Raw genomic sequence first — 15,740 nt, forward strand, 5'->3', positions numbered from 1 at the left:
ACGTTGATGTTCACATATTTTTTTTTTTTTAAATGATAGATGATGATTCGTTAGTTATGATCACAGATATTAACTAATATTGAGTAACCGCCTCATTCACCAAGCAGGTGTCGTGCACTGCTCTCACATACATCCATGCAATCGGATCAAGTACAAGAATGTTGTCAAACTGGAAAATAATGCACTTTAATTGATGACCGTACAAGTCACGACAACATGTGAACAATTATGGACTCGAAGAAAAAGGCAACTTACATTATTGTTTGCCTTTGAATATTAACAAAACACTATTTTTGCAATTATTATTATTTTCAGTTCACAACAAATAAACATGATTAACTTTTACCATGTTGTTTACATCCAATCCACTAATTAAGAGCAAGTCAAGAGCAACATTAAATGATGATGGTTCAAAAAACCGTTCAAGTTTCGGGCCTAAATTTATTTTCTGAAAATGAATGAACAAGTAATTTTGTTGGCACAGGTTGAGTTTTAACGATAACTTTTTTTTTCAAATTCATCAGATAGGCAATGACAAGGACTGGAGTTAAAATATTAATTCGTATATAAACCTTGCTAAAAACATAAACCTATTTTTGTCAGAAAACACGGGCAACCATTTGCTACTTTAAACACTCAAAACGGCAAAAGTTTATTCAGCTGTAAAAGCACTGAGATTATCCATGTAATATGCTCAAAAGATCAAAAACTCATTCCAACGGTGGCACGTCGGGATTGTCCACAAAGTTTTCACTCAACGGTTTCTCCTCCCGCTTTTTGCCGAGCGGTTTGGAGCCAAGAGGAGGAACAGTCACCTCGCCCTTTTCCTTCACAATATTGCCGATGTCTACTGTCTTTCTAGCGGACTCGTCAACCTCAAGTTTCTCAATGTTTTTTCTGCAAATTAATGTATCAGCAAATAATGACAAATTTGAAGTGAATGTTTTTGCAAATTACGTAAAAGGTCGAAGCTAGCTGTAAGAATATAAATGCATTTGAATTAAGCATTTTCACACATGTTTTAAACTTTGTAACATTCTGTTCCCAAAGAAAACTGGAAACTACATTGAAATTTAGATAATACGTGAACGGGTATGAACTTTAGTATCGATTCATAGCATAACAGTCGACAAGAGGAAAAGAGTTGACATTTCTATGGCAATTCATCCTCTACATAAATAATAACCTCCTCGACTATAAGTGCGTACCGGTTTGTTTTAGTTTGCGTTTCATTGTCTTCGTTTTCCTTGTTGTTATTGCTGGTCTTTGCCGGTTTTGGTGAGGATTTGACAATCTGCTTTGCCTGTATCAGAAATTAATAGTAAAGATCTTATCTTAAGTTATCTCAATGATCAGAAATTCTTCACCGAAATGTATTAAATATCAACTAATGGCTACAAATCCTTTTTAATGTTTATATATGGCTAGAAAAAACCATAATTAAAATTGTAGACATAAAAATATAGTAAAATAATCATGATTGTTTATATACGGTGCATGAAAGATAAAATGTGTTTGATATATGGACACATATTCTCAAAACCAATTATATATTTTAATATTCAAATGCTTAATATTTACCATGCCGTTAAGTTAATTTATTTATTACATACATGTAGATATCTGACTCGAATACGTAGGTTTTTAATTAAATACAAAATGCAAGATTGAATTTCTATATTTCAAACTATATGATCATTTTCCATATGCACTCGCTTGAAAAAAGGAAACTAATTCACGCAATAAATAAACGTCATAATGACATCATGATGGAATATGTATGTTTGTTTAGTTCCACATTATTCAATATTCATATTCCAAATTAATACATAATTTGCTTCGTTGGTGTCTTGCTGTTTTTTTGTAGTATGCATGTTTTTAATAAATGGAATCCAACGCTCTACATGAATGTTGTGTCCTGGTTGGTTGTATTGCACATTCGCAATCGTAGATTATGCAAAAAGTATTCCACACGCACCGCGATCTCAAGAGAAGTATAACGTCACACAATCAACTCATGCTATACAACCAACCCGAGCACTACAGTCATGTTTTATTCGTTACTTATACAATAGGTTAAGATGTAACAATGAAAACATTTTCCTATTGGTATGAAACAGTGTTTGCAATCAGTTACGTGTGATTGCAATGCTTTCTTTTATCATATTTATTACAACGTTTAAACAACGTTATTGTATATTACAGTTGAGACTAGAACCATAACGTATGCAAAAGAAATCAAACCTTTGGCATTTTAACAATCAAGTGTCCTGTGATTAGGGATCTTTGACAAGAGCTTGAATCAGCGTTCACCTCCTGTTCTAAACACAACTGGAAGGTCTGTAATAAACATGCATTTATTAACTCATTTTCAAACATTGTATTTTAAGTAAGTTCTTGAAATATAAAACTACATCAATTGTATATGAATGTATATACCCATCAAGTACCTATGCAAGAAATACTCTGTATGTAACATGCATGTATGCGTATTTGTTGTATTATACTTTTAAAAAATAACGTGTTTTTCAAATCCGAACAAAATATACAGGAACTAAAAAATAAAAATAACTTTTTTGTTTACAAATATTTTAATGTTAGTCCGTTTTTCTTCCTTTAATTGGAAACGATTTGGCAGGCTTGCTATACATATCTGACAAGTAAAATAGATATGTCCTTATTGTCAGTGTATCAATTACCTTTCCCTTTGTTGTTATCCGTATATAATTCGGCTGAACATCAACATCTATCATACTGGTATCTAAATACCTAGAACATAAATATAAAACATATCAAAAAAAAGTGGCGGCTCAAAAATTCATATCTGTTATGAACTCCGTCTTTTTTTGAGGACATATACTATAAGTGATGATTTATAAACTCTTCCAAATTTAACAAAAGAAGCGACAGAGTGGAGGTTTCGTCGCTGCTTTTCTGATGATGGCATTGATCTGTTTGACAAAAACCGTCATTTGGTCAGAGAAAACAAGTATATTTATTGTGAAGGAATCTTTATCCTTGAAGGCTTTACTAGCTTATTTGTTCAATATACTTTATGAATAATTCATTCATCATGGGGACAAAGAAGGTCGAATGGGGAATTGGAAATTCATAGCTGAGAATCCAAGACCTCCTGACATCCCAAATCGGTTTGCAAAATTTAAGGAACATAAATGCTAGTAGTTCTCACTTTTCTTTACTCAAGTTAGTAAACGTTATACATTAAAGCTTGATATATTGTGTCTCATAAAATAGTCTGGCTTTCCTATTTTGAAACAAATTTAAAATTGAAATAGTGCATGAAATAGAATACTTTAAACTCGGATAATGCGTTTTTTGTGTGGCTGCGTTATGCTTATATTATTAATGGTTTTGCGGACACTAGTTAAACAATGTTATAGCTACTTATAAGATCATATCAATTTATATATATAAAACACAATTATTATCCACGCTGGAAATCCACGCCAAAACATTCACAGTATTTATCTATAAAAAGTCTATGAATGGCAGAAAATGTTTGGATGATGCTCAAAAATGCATTTGCTCAACGAGTTATTAAAGGCTGGTCAGAGGACTTATTGCTATGACATTAACACGAAATGAAAATAATATTAATTTAGACGAAACGCGAAATATAAAAGGCATATTAGGAACATGCACTATCGGCGACCCCATGTTTTCGTCTTATTATAAGTAATAATTAGGTAAAAATAGTTTGTTTATTTATATGTATGAGACGTTTTTGATAATATTTAAGTGCTAATAAATATGCTAAATTCGGTGCAGCTATATTGATAACATGCTATTTATAGCCTTCAACACTCAGAGTTTGGAATCCCATGCAAAATACAGTACACATTTTCACACTGGTACCCAATAAATACATTTCAAAAACAAATATATGAGAACTTTTTAGAATATATGTGCTTTCAGATTGTATTTACAACATACATGTGATAAATGAATATAGTTTGCGCGCGTTTATGGGAAATACAAATGTAGAATACAGTTCCATTCCTGAAGAAATAGTCGCAAGTTAAATGTCGCAAATCTCAAGTAAAGTAGGATTCATTTTGGTTTAAAAATAAACTTATACGATTGAAATCGGAGACCATTTAACGTTGTTGAAATGATTACTAAATACATTATACTACAGACTCTAAATATAAAGTACAAAACTCGTTTTAGTGTACATAATATGGGAATTACATCATTTATATATTTATTAATAATACTATTTATTGATGTTCAATACATCAAGAAAGCCGTACAGAAAACAAGTGCAGTCGTAGAACCATTAAAGAAACGATACTTTTTATGAATGCAATACTGTATAATTATAATAAAGCGTGGAAATATGTGTGTCTCTCTGTATGCATTTGCGAGCTTGTAAGAAATTCAACCTCTTCTTTCATTGGCTAAAAGAAAAGTCGAATGCGACATTGATAAGTAGTTAAGTCACGTACGTTCTGCATATTTATTAAGTCTCATTTTAGGATGTTGCAATACAAACCAATTTAATTAGATTAAAGAAACCTCCTCTCTCACCTACCCCCTTCGCCACTTCGTTGCTCAATAACATTCGGTGATGGAAAAATTCGCACTCCCCTTTTCAAAACCCTGGCTACGGGCCTGTGCATATTTATCAAGTCCCATTTTAGGATGTTGCAATACAAACCAATTTAATTAGATAAAGAAATAAATATCCCAACCGAAATTTAGTGTGTTGTACCACATATAATACGGGAAAACGTTTCAATTTTATAAAGTCCATTCCACTGCACATGGCTTACGTTTTGATAAACAGGTTACAGTATTATTTTGAGTTCTGTATTTTTAATATCCTGAGACATGTACATTTATTTAAAACAAAAACAGTTAAAGGCCATAATTTATCTTGTAATATTTATAATTGGAATTACTGTGAGAATTCGTGCGTTAATATAATGTGTTCCTAAATAAACAAGGGTTGAAGGGAGAGCTTTGAACTGCGTTACCCTCATATAAAATCAAACAATAGAGAAGTCAAATGCGGCACTGGGGAAATAGCTTGATAACCCAAGACCTCCGGAATATTGAACTGCGTTACCCTCATTTAAAATCAAACAATAGAGAAGTCAAATGCGGCACTGGGGAAATAGCTTGATAACCCAAGACCTCGGACCACGATTTAACATTCATTATTTTCTTCACAACACTGATTCAAAAAAGATAAAATAGCAAACACCTATAAATAGCTTAATTATAGTTTGGAATCCCAGAAAAAAGACTATTATCAATAAAACTATTTTAAAGGGATCTTTTCACGCTTTGGTAAATTGACAAAATTGAAAAAAAGTTGTTTCAGATTCGTAAGTTTTCGTTTTAGTTATGATATTTGTGAGGAAACAGTAATACTGAACATTAACCATGCTCTAATATAGCCATTATATGCATATTTTGACGATTTTAAAACCTAAAAATTATAAAGCGTTGCAACGCGAAACGATTGAATAATTTGGAGAGTTCTGTTTTTGTCGTTAAATTTTGTGAAACTACGAAGATTGCTTATATAAGGTATAAAATACGTCAACAATGTGTACTCGGCGGAATAGCTCAGTAGGCTAAAGCGTTTTTACTTCAGGACTTTGGCAGGACTCCAGGGGTCACTGGTTCGAAACCTGCTCCGGGCAATGTTCTTTTCCTTTTTTATTTTTTTTCTTGATTTTTTACTGGAGCTTTTATGATCCAATGTTTACATTTATCAATATAAAGCATTTAATGAATAAGTTAAAAAAATGCCAAAATTTGTGAAAAGGCCCCTTTAAGTGTCAATATCAATAATAAATGTTTATTTTTTTAATTACGTCTGAAAGCTTAATCGCATGGACGATTGTTTTGTAATTGTTCTCGCGTTATGTTTTGGTACTGAAATATTTGAAAGTAAATATTAAGTTATTTAAGTTTAAATATAAAGCACAATAGTATTTTTAGGCTACTGAATATATATGTATTTAGTAAATAATAACTTCGTTAGATATTGACTTAAAGCATTTGCATATTGTAGAAGAAATGAAGAATTGAAAGTGTCCATCCTTTAAGATGAACAGTTATTTTGTTCTCATTATTGCATAAACTCTATCTATAATGCCCTCTAGCGGGCGCAGAAACTTGGCAACAGGAGGGCTTGAACGGGAGAAATCGTGTATTAACAAGGCGATTCACGTGCCGTTCAAGCCCTGTTATGTGTTTTTCATATCCATAAACTGGTCCACGCGCAGTTACTTCCCTTAGTAATGGCTAATAACTCCAGCCTTTGACGACTTTCCAAGCATAAATGGGGAACTGAATAAGCACCAGTTTCCTCATGCATGCAGGGATAAAGGCAATGAATCTTTCAATCCTCTTTTCAAATTTTACCATCTGCACTCTCTTGACAACAGCTTTATTGTATTGGCAACGTCAATGAAGATAAGGTTATTTACTCAACACTTTTAAAAGACTATGCTGTAAATGTTTCTATGATACTATGTACCATCAACGTTCCTGCTGTATGCTTGAAATACTTCAGTGAAAATATGTTGGCAGTTTTAATTTTTAGAAAATTTGGTTGAATCGAAATAAGATAGACCTATACGAAAGAAACATCTATGAAAACAATGACTTTATCTGGCGATATATTTATCCGTCACGATCAGTAAATTCCAAAATAATTCCTCATGTCTTACTTTGCGCGGCTGCATTTCAAATTTGCATTAATCCACTGTTTAAGCACATTTTAAATCGGAAACTGCCTATTCAAAGGTAAAACCTCGTCATTTCTGATGATGACCGAGTGAGGCATATGTAAAACACAACCTTGAACTGTATGACGTCATATGAAAAAATCGAATTATTTTGTCGATGTCGAATGTTCAAGACACATTGTTTTCAATGTTATTTAATTTATTTTGGTATGTGTGATTTGTTTATGCAATAATAGCGAAAATACACATTTTCTCGGACATGATCATCTGCGGGCGCTCTCAAAATCCGTTGCTGCCCTCGTTCTGCGCACTCGGGAAGGAACGGATTTTTTGAGCGCCCGCAGATGATCATGCCCTCGAAAACGTGTATTATCCCTATAGTGATACTGTAGAGCTAACAAGCAGAACAAGGACCTGGATGATGCTTCAACGCTCACATGAGATACTGTAGCTCAGTGGTATAGTAACTGTAATTGAGATCCTGGGGTTGGTGCTATCTTTGACAACAGGGCCATTATTTTGACATGTCTTGCTAATGAAGTCCATATAAAAAATTCAAATCAACAAGGGAATGAGGCCAATTTTAACTACTGGTTCCAATAAGGCTCTAAGCTTATGTTGAACATCGAAAGCCCAGTTTACTAAATCATGGGTACAAGCAATTATTCATAGCCTGCTCAAAAACCTGGAAGTTAAATACTAGGAAAAATAAGACCCGCGTCATGCGAAAATACTATATGCAGTCAGCCTATATCCAGATCATCCATTGCATCTGCGCAGTCTGGTCAGGAGCTACCCTGTCTGTTATAACGTAACACAAGGTATAGTGGTATTATTAGCAGAAAGGTTAGTTCTTGACCTGACTACACTGATACACAAGCTGTTCTAGACCTATGTTGGCCTCATGCGGCCTTTAACACATTTTCCCATGATGCAGTTCAAACAAGCTAGATTGCATACTTGTAGCATTGGTAATCCAAAAGGTAAGAGTTCTCTGTTTCGTCTTCAGGCAACTTGAAGTTGATTCTGTAAAAATGGAAATCTGCAGTATTGGCATAGCGTGCTTTAAAAATAGTTCAATTTTAGAGGCTATTACAAATAATTTTAACCAATGTCTGGCAATGTTTTAGATGCTTTTTCTTGTTATGGATCAATTATTTTTTTCTATCTACACCAACAGGGAAAATAAAATGACATATACAAAACTTCGAAAACACATAATTTCATAAATATGTGTAAATATAAATTGAATACTTGGGTTCATTGACATTCAGTGGACGGCCGTCGTCTGCAAACAGTCGTCGGGGAGGCTTTGGAGGGTTTTTAGCGTCTCTGAAACAATAACAACTCATAAATAAATAAATGTATTGATAATACATGTGATACATTTACGTTGAAATGTTTCAAAATATAGGTATTACATACCAACCACATAAAAGTTTAATGTACTTGAGCAAAATACCATGGTTAAATAAGCATACAAGCTTTCATTGAAACCAGTGCTGGATTTGCACCGTTGAAACCCATAAGCAGCAAAACTTTTGGGGCCCCGGGCCACTAGTTGGCTTAGTACCTAATAGAGCCCTTTCCCAATTGATTTCACTCGTTGAAATGCCAAGGCTGGCAAGAAAGAAAATGTGGCACTATCCTTTAAAAGGTATAAAATGTCACTATAAAACCTGAATTTAAATAAACAGTCCCTGTAGTCTCTATATTTAAGTATAAAACTATTATCCGCAAAAAAAAATCAAACTTAAAGAAAGATCTACGATAGGTAGTTAACGTTCATACCGTAAAAATTCTAACGAGATGGTCTTATGGGGCCACTTAAAGTTGCGGGGCTCATAGGCAGTTGCATACTTTGCCTAATGGGTAATATGGAACTGATTAAAACTGATCTTTTGTTCTATAAAAAAAAACTATTGCAGCTATAACCGTTTGCAGCTTACAATAAAATCGCTATACAGGTTTTCAACTGGCAATGAAATCACAGTATCAGTTTTCAACAGGTTATAAAATTGCTATACAGGCTTTCAACTGGCAATGAAATTACAGTATCAGTATTCAACTGGTAATAAAATTGCAGCATCAGTTTTCAACTGGTAATAAAATCGCAAGACCAGTTTAAGTCGAAAGAGTCGCAGTCGGTCACAAAAATTCTGCACAATTCAGCTCACAAACTTTTTCAAGTCGCACAGTATATCTTTGAGGGCAGCAAAACAATAGTTTTTCGTGTAATTACAAATAGTTTGTAGTATGCGTAAAGAAGTGATTAAATTAAACAACAAAATGGGTTATTACTCTCGTTTCCTGTCTCTGTCTTTCTGCTCCTCCAGTTTCTTGTGGGCCTTCAATCGCTCCTCTGGACTAAACACAGACTTGGTGTCCCAGAACCTGATAATAAGAACAAATCCATACGAGTCTTGCTCTGGGAGAAACAGGGCTTAACCCTTTGCATGCTGGGAAATTTGTCGTCTGCTAAAATGTCATCTGCTGAATTTCTTAAATTAGCATTTTCTTCGTTTTTTTTCAAAGCATACTATCAGAATAGCAAACAGTTTGGATCCTGATGAGACGCCACGTTCTGTGGCGTCTCATCTGGATCCAAACTGTTTGCAAAGGCCTTTAAAATTCGGTTCCAGCACTGAAAGGGTTAATGCCTATGCAAAAAGAGTTGTTCCAGATTAGCCGGTGTAGTGCACACATGCTTATCGTGGACCACACTTTCCGCCCAGACTGGATTTTGGCTGAGAAAGGACTAGTTTTAAACGAAACATACCATTGACACGGAAAGTGTTGTCCTTGATTTTCTTGTGCAAAGTGCACTGGCTTATTTGGGACAACACTTTATGTTCAAGCATTTAGCCCATTTTCAAAGAGTGCAGCTCGTATAAGACAGTCTTCTTGTTCAATAAACAGAAATAAATTATTATATTATATTATACCATCTTTATGTCTTACTCCTTGTCCTTTTTAAATTCTTCCTCTGCCTCCTCTGTTTGTTTCTTGGCACGTTTTTCTTTATCTCTGAAATACAAATTGAAAAAATTAAAAAAATTATTTAATTTTATTAATATTTACTAGATTCTTCTTCAGTTAACATCAAACATAACATTTACAATCTTTCTATGAGCCTAGCACTCGGAAAACAGGGTTTCATGCATGTGTGTTAACCCTTTGCATGCTGGGAAATTTGTCGTCTGCAAAAATGTCGTCTGCTGAATTTCTAAAATTAGCATTTTCTTCGATTTTTTTCAAAGAATACTATCAGAATAGCAAACAGTTTGGATCCTGATGAGACGCCACGTTCTGTGGCGTCTCATCTGGATCCAAACTGTTTGCAAAGGCCTTTGAAATTCGGTTCCCGCACTGAAAGAGTTAAGTGTCGCCCCAGATTAATCTGTGCAGTCCGCACAGGCTAATCAGGGACAACACTTTCCTCACAGACTCGATTTTTGTTAAGGAGAAACTTCCTTTACAAAAAAATATTTCACAGACGCCAAAGGTTTCATTTGTCTCAAATGAGCTGTGCGGACTGCATAATCTTATCTTGGACAGCGTATTACACACATGCACTAAGCGACATATTCCCTGAGTGTGGCTCATGTACCCAACAACCCAAAGAAGGTCTCAAGAAAACATATCGCCAAAAACATCTGTCAGGTACAACACTTACTCTGCATTAATATCAGTGTACCAGGTGCCATCAAAGCCTGGCTTTTTCTCGGCCTCTTCTTTAGCAGCTTCCTTCTCTTGATCTTCCTTTTCTAATGCTATTCTTGCCTCTTCTCTCTCCTTATCCTGGTAAGGCGATAACAATACTAAGTTTATTATGATATCGCACAAGAGGTCAATAGGCCCTCTGTCGCTCACCTTAGACTTTGGAGAGCTGAACTGTTATGTGCAGCTTTCCTGATTTTTCCGAAACCATTTTTAAACTTCCTAAGATATCGTAAGAACAAATGTTCTGAACCAGTTTCATAAACATTTAACAAAACAATACAACTTAACAATGTTCACTATAGCTGAATAAGGAAAATAGCATCCCTCTTGCGTTTACAATGTTTCACTACAGCCATAAAAGGAAATTTACTTCTCCCCTGTTAACCATGTTTCCAACAATTTTCAAACTAACCCCACGTTGGAAGCAATTTCAACACAAATGGACATTATTTGAAGAAATGTATTAAAGGACCACTATACAATGTTATATGATTAAAAACAAAATTCTGGTTCTAGCAGTTTCAGAAAAAAAAAATTGAACTTTTCACTATAAACAACATATCCACTGGAAGGGGCAAATTTTAACCCCTGGGGCATGATTTCAAAAAAACTTTGTAAACGACTTTCATACCATGATACATTCCAAATACTTAACTACTGGGCCTTAAATTTAAGAGAACAAGTCATGTTTCTACAAAGTTTATATAAATCATGTGTTCCATAGGGCTTTGACAATGACTTGAACAAACTAAATAGAGGACCACTTAACAATGTTACACTCTAATATTAAAGCCATGACCATTAACATTGCGAGAAGAAAAAATCATCATTCCATAAAAGTTTCATTAAGATCTGTTGAGCTGTTCAGGAGTAGAACTCATTTGAAGAAAAATTTAAGAACGCACTGAAGGTTGACAGACAACACGGTGACCTAAACACTCCCGATGAATATCAAGAGTTCAGGTGAGCTTAAAAGTTCAATAAACGTTAATACACTTTGAAAATGTATAAGCTTGTAATAAACAAGATCATTAACAATATTGAAATAAAAGCAAACTTTCGCTGTAAAAATGAGGCATGGTAACATATTATATTCATTTGTGTTTGTATATTTATCCTTAGTACATGGGTAATAACATGAATGCATTTTTACTTATTTAGTAATAACAACAGGGACAATTTGCATACAAAACATCACCAAAAATGGGCAATTATCTGTCCCGACAAAAAAGTACCCAAAATATCAGTAAATGTATTGTTTACCCGTTTCTTTTTATATTCAATCTGTTGTTGAACAATTCTGGCTCTCATTACTCCATAGTTCTGAAATAAAATGTGTCTTGTTCTGAGAAAAATTGGGCTTAATGCATGTGTGGAAAGTGTCATCCCATATTAGCTTGTGCAGTCCGCACAGGCAAATCAGGGACGACATTTTCCGCTTTTAAGTTTTTTTTTAGTTTCAAGGAAGTCCTTCCTTACCAAAAATTAAGTTTAGGCGGAAAGTGTCGTCCCTGATTAGCCTGTGCGGACTGCACAGGCTAATCTGGGACCACAATTTACGCAAATGCATTATGCCCAGTTTTCTCAGAACGCCACTCAAATTATTGTTTAACAATTGAGCACAAAAAGCTACACTTCCGGTGTGAATATAAAGTGCAATACTAGTAATACTTATACATACATGTTTTGTCACTCATAAATGTTTCATTCATATACAGTGTAATATATATCAACTGCTTGTTTTTCTTACCCAATTCACATCAGAATGTACATGTATTGATTTGCTCGTGCTAAACTTTCTCTTCAAAGGTTGAGAGCGTCATAAATGCAAACAGTTTTCAGAATTCAAAGTCTGGATTGATGATGTCACTCTTTCAGTATTCAAAGTTTCAAAAGGTGTAATCATAAAAAAAGTTTTAATTCATGCATATTTCGATCTATTCCGTACAAATTTAACACAGATACTCATCTTGTGAGGACCTCTCAAATGCATACCTGTGTAGCTATAATTCTCTCAGATCTCTCAACTGCTGTTCCATCTAGGGTCTGAATTTTTAGCAACCTCTATTTGCCTCTATATTTAGTTAAAACCCGTAAATTCAAAAGTGTCCAAAAACAACATAGATACTAAGGATGCATTAAAGCAAAAAAAAAAACATGTACAACAATCAGAGACATAATGACGATATTATTACACATTTATCATAATTTAAGTGGCAGAAAATTATTTTATAATTTAAATGATTTTAATGGAAAACTAAAATTACATGTACAAGGAATGATGAATGCAACTACCTATGTTCGGAATATGGTTACGGCCATCATGGTTACACATTCAAATCCAAAGGGCAAGAATGCCAGAACGTGAGAGTACAATGACAAAATGCGACAATACAATGATGACACTGCGACAATACAATGGCGAGAATGCGAGAACGCGATGGCGAGAATGCGAGAACATGATAGTACGATGACGATAAAATGGTACAGTGCGACAATACCATGGCGACAGTGCGATAGTACAACAGCGACAATGCGATAGTCATATCGTACTGTAGCCATCGTATCATCGCATTCTCGCCATCGCGTTCTGGCATTCTTGCAATCATATTGTCACACTGTCGCCATTGTATTGTGGCATTCTCGTCATCCTACTCTCACATTCTCGCATTGTCGCCATCGTACTATCGCTGTCGTCATTGTATTGTTGCACTCTCGTCATCACACTGTCCCGTTGTCGTCATCGTACTATCGCGTTCTCACCATCGCGTTCTTGCATTCTCTCCATCGTATTGTCGCACTCTCTTCATCGTATTGTTGCATTCTCCTCATTGCACCCATGCGTTCTCGCCTTCTCGCCCTCTGGATTTTAATGTGTAACTACAATGGCCCTAACGGTATTCCGTAGTATGAGTACTTTGTCGGACAAGTTTGTTTTGAAGGCTAGACATAGAAACATCCAGTAAACTCCCCTATACTTTGTTACAGTGGGGGATGGTATAAAAATGTCAGTAAACCCAATGGATTTTTTTTATTTTGATAATTCCTTATCACACTAATTCCTGCAATCTAGTAGTTTTCGTCGGCATCTTTTGAACATAAACGTGTTTCTGCAAACGTGACTTTGACCTTTCACCTAGTGACCTGAAAATTAATAGGGGTCATCTGTCAGTCTTTATCAATGTACCTATGAAGTTTCATGATCCTAGGCCTAGGCATTATTGAGTTATCATCCGGAAACCATTTTACTATTTCGAGTCACTGTGACCTTGACATTTTACATAGTGACCTGAAAATCAATAGGGGTCATCTGCCAGTCATGATCAATGTTCCTATGAAGTTTCATGATCATAGACGTAAGCATTCTTGAGTTATCATCCAGAAACCATTTTACTGTTTCGAGTCACTGTGACCTTGACCTTTGACCTAGTGACCTGAAAATTAATAGGGGTCATCTGGCAATCATGAGCAATGTACCTATGAAGTTTCATGATCCTAGACCTTAGCATTCTTGAGTTATCATCCGCAAACCATTTTACTATTTCGAAACACTGTGAACTTGACCTTTTACATAGTGACCTGAAAATCAATAGGGGTCATCTGTCAGTCATGATCAATGTACCTATGAAGTTTCATGATCATAGACGTAAGAATTCTTGAGTTATCATCCAGAAACCATTTTACTGCTTCGAGTCACTGTGACCTTGATCTTTGACCTAGTGACCTGAAAATCAATAGGGTTCATCTGCCAGTCATGATCAATGCACCTATGAAGTTTCATGATCCTAGGCCTAAGCATTCTTGAGACATCATCCGGAAACCATTTTACTATTTCGAGTCACTGTGACCTTGACCTTTTACATAGTGACCTGAAAATCAATAGGGGTTATCTGTCAGTCATGATCAATGTACCTATGAAGTTTCATGATCCTAGGCCTAAGCGTTCTGGTGTTATCATCCGGAAACCAACTGGTGGACGGACCGACGAACGGACGGACGTACCGACCGATTGACCGACATGTGCAAAACAATATATCACCTCTTCTTCGAAGGGGGGCATAAAAATATATAATTTGGCAAGGCAGACAATTATGTCCATTCAAAGCTTATTACTTCCCTTGGATTTGTTTTTTCGACCCCGTGACCTAGTTTTTGACCCGGCATGACCCATATTCGAACTTGACCTAGATATTGTTTAGATACATATTCTGACAAAGTTTCGTAAAGATCGGATTAAAACTATTTGAATTAGAGAACTCTTTGATTAATGAAGCAGAGCATGGAATTGCTAACCATCGAAACTTCATCAATGATTTCTACTGATAAACTGCTATATTTTGCTCGAAATGGATTCAAATTGTCACAATGTAATGTTTGATCAGATTGCTTATACATTTGCATAAATGCTGATGAAACAGTTGAGCCATTTATATTGAAGGCAGCTTTGCCAGTAAAAGCACAAAGAAGCACTCTTACGTCATCAGCATTTGCCCCATCTTTTCTGTTTAGAAATCGATATAAAGCTGTGTACAACGCTATTATAACAACCATTTTTCCAACGACAGCACCACCGGTATAAAATGTGTAAATGGGCTCATATTTGGTTTTGATCCAATGAATAACATGATTGTACAATTGATTTTGTTTTGTATTTAGTTTTGTAGTCAGTTTGAGATAAAATGTTTTCATTTGTTACAGTTGTTGGAGCAGAAACATAACAACCTAGTTCATTACCAATATCATATTCTGTGTGCTCAAATACTTTATCAGGATTGAAGTAAACAAATGATTCAGAAGCAATAGCTTGTTCCTCATCTAAAACCATGGTCTCAGAAAGTGGAGGCAGTGGATAACTAAAGCGACAAAGTTTGTCGTCTCTCTTGCGACATGTTCTTGAGTGTTTATGAAGTTGAAGTTCATTTAAGGAGCCAAGGGCATCATTTTTAGAAGAGCGCTGCAAAAATTGATTCACATAAAAATATATTTCTTCATTGTTGTAAACTCCAAACTTTGGAGCATTTTCTATCAATACAAGCATGTGAATGTGTGGAGAACCACGCTGTTAGAATTCAACTCTGTAAAAATAATATCTTAATTTACCAAGTGGTTTATGCTCAATTGTCAGCACAGTGTTGATAAACTCCTGAACCCTGTGGTCAAAATATCTTGAACATGTTACAGGATCTTTTTGTATTACCTTTATTTTTTCTTCCCAATTAAGATTTTCAATCTGTGCATTATTACATTCCTTGCCTAGATTCAACTTTGAGAGCATTTTTAGTAGATCAG

At 35.0% G+C, this 15,740-nt stretch overlaps 1 protein-coding gene across 1 annotated transcript; it reads right to left on the reverse strand.

The window, feature by feature from the left end:
* Nucleotides 1–288: 288 nt before the first annotated feature.
* On the reverse strand, nucleotides 289–13,292 carry LOC127872129 (dynein axonemal assembly factor 11-like). Its single transcript, XM_052415455.1, has 12 exons — nucleotides 13,215–13,292; nucleotides 12,447–12,497; nucleotides 11,715–11,774; nucleotides 10,405–10,529; nucleotides 9,690–9,755; nucleotides 9,030–9,122; nucleotides 7,983–8,060; nucleotides 7,689–7,754; nucleotides 2,700–2,769; nucleotides 2,245–2,340; nucleotides 1,209–1,303; nucleotides 289–897 (listed from the first exon to the last, which is right to left on the reverse strand). The coding sequence occupies exons 1-12, from the start codon at nucleotides 13,290–13,292 to the stop codon at nucleotides 711–713; spliced, it is 1,065 nt and encodes a 354-aa protein (XP_052271415.1). The 3' UTR covers nucleotides 289–710.
* Between the last annotated feature and the right edge of the window lie 2,448 nt (nucleotides 13,293–15,740).

The sequence above is a fragment of the Dreissena polymorpha genome, chromosome 3 (assembly GCF_020536995.1).
Source record: "Dreissena polymorpha isolate Duluth1 chromosome 3, UMN_Dpol_1.0, whole genome shotgun sequence".
In the NCBI taxonomy this organism is placed as follows: domain Eukaryota; kingdom Metazoa; phylum Mollusca; class Bivalvia; order Myida; family Dreissenidae; genus Dreissena; species Dreissena polymorpha.

What these genes read in the sequence shown, in the direction of transcription:
- LOC127872129 (XM_052415455.1), bottom strand. Translation starts at nt 13,292, where the DNA reads ATGGGTGCAATGAGGAGAATGCAACAATACGATGAAGAGAGTGCGACA. An exon ending in GAATTTAAAAAGGACAAGGA is followed by an intron (nt 9,123 to 9,689) that starts GTAAGACATAAA and finishes TCTTATTATCAG; the next exon opens with GTTCTGGGACACCAAGTCTG. An exon ending in GACAGAGACAGGAAACGAGA is followed by an intron (nt 8,061 to 9,029) that starts GTAATAACCCAT and finishes TTATTGTTTCAG; the next exon opens with AGACGCTAAAAACCCTCCAA.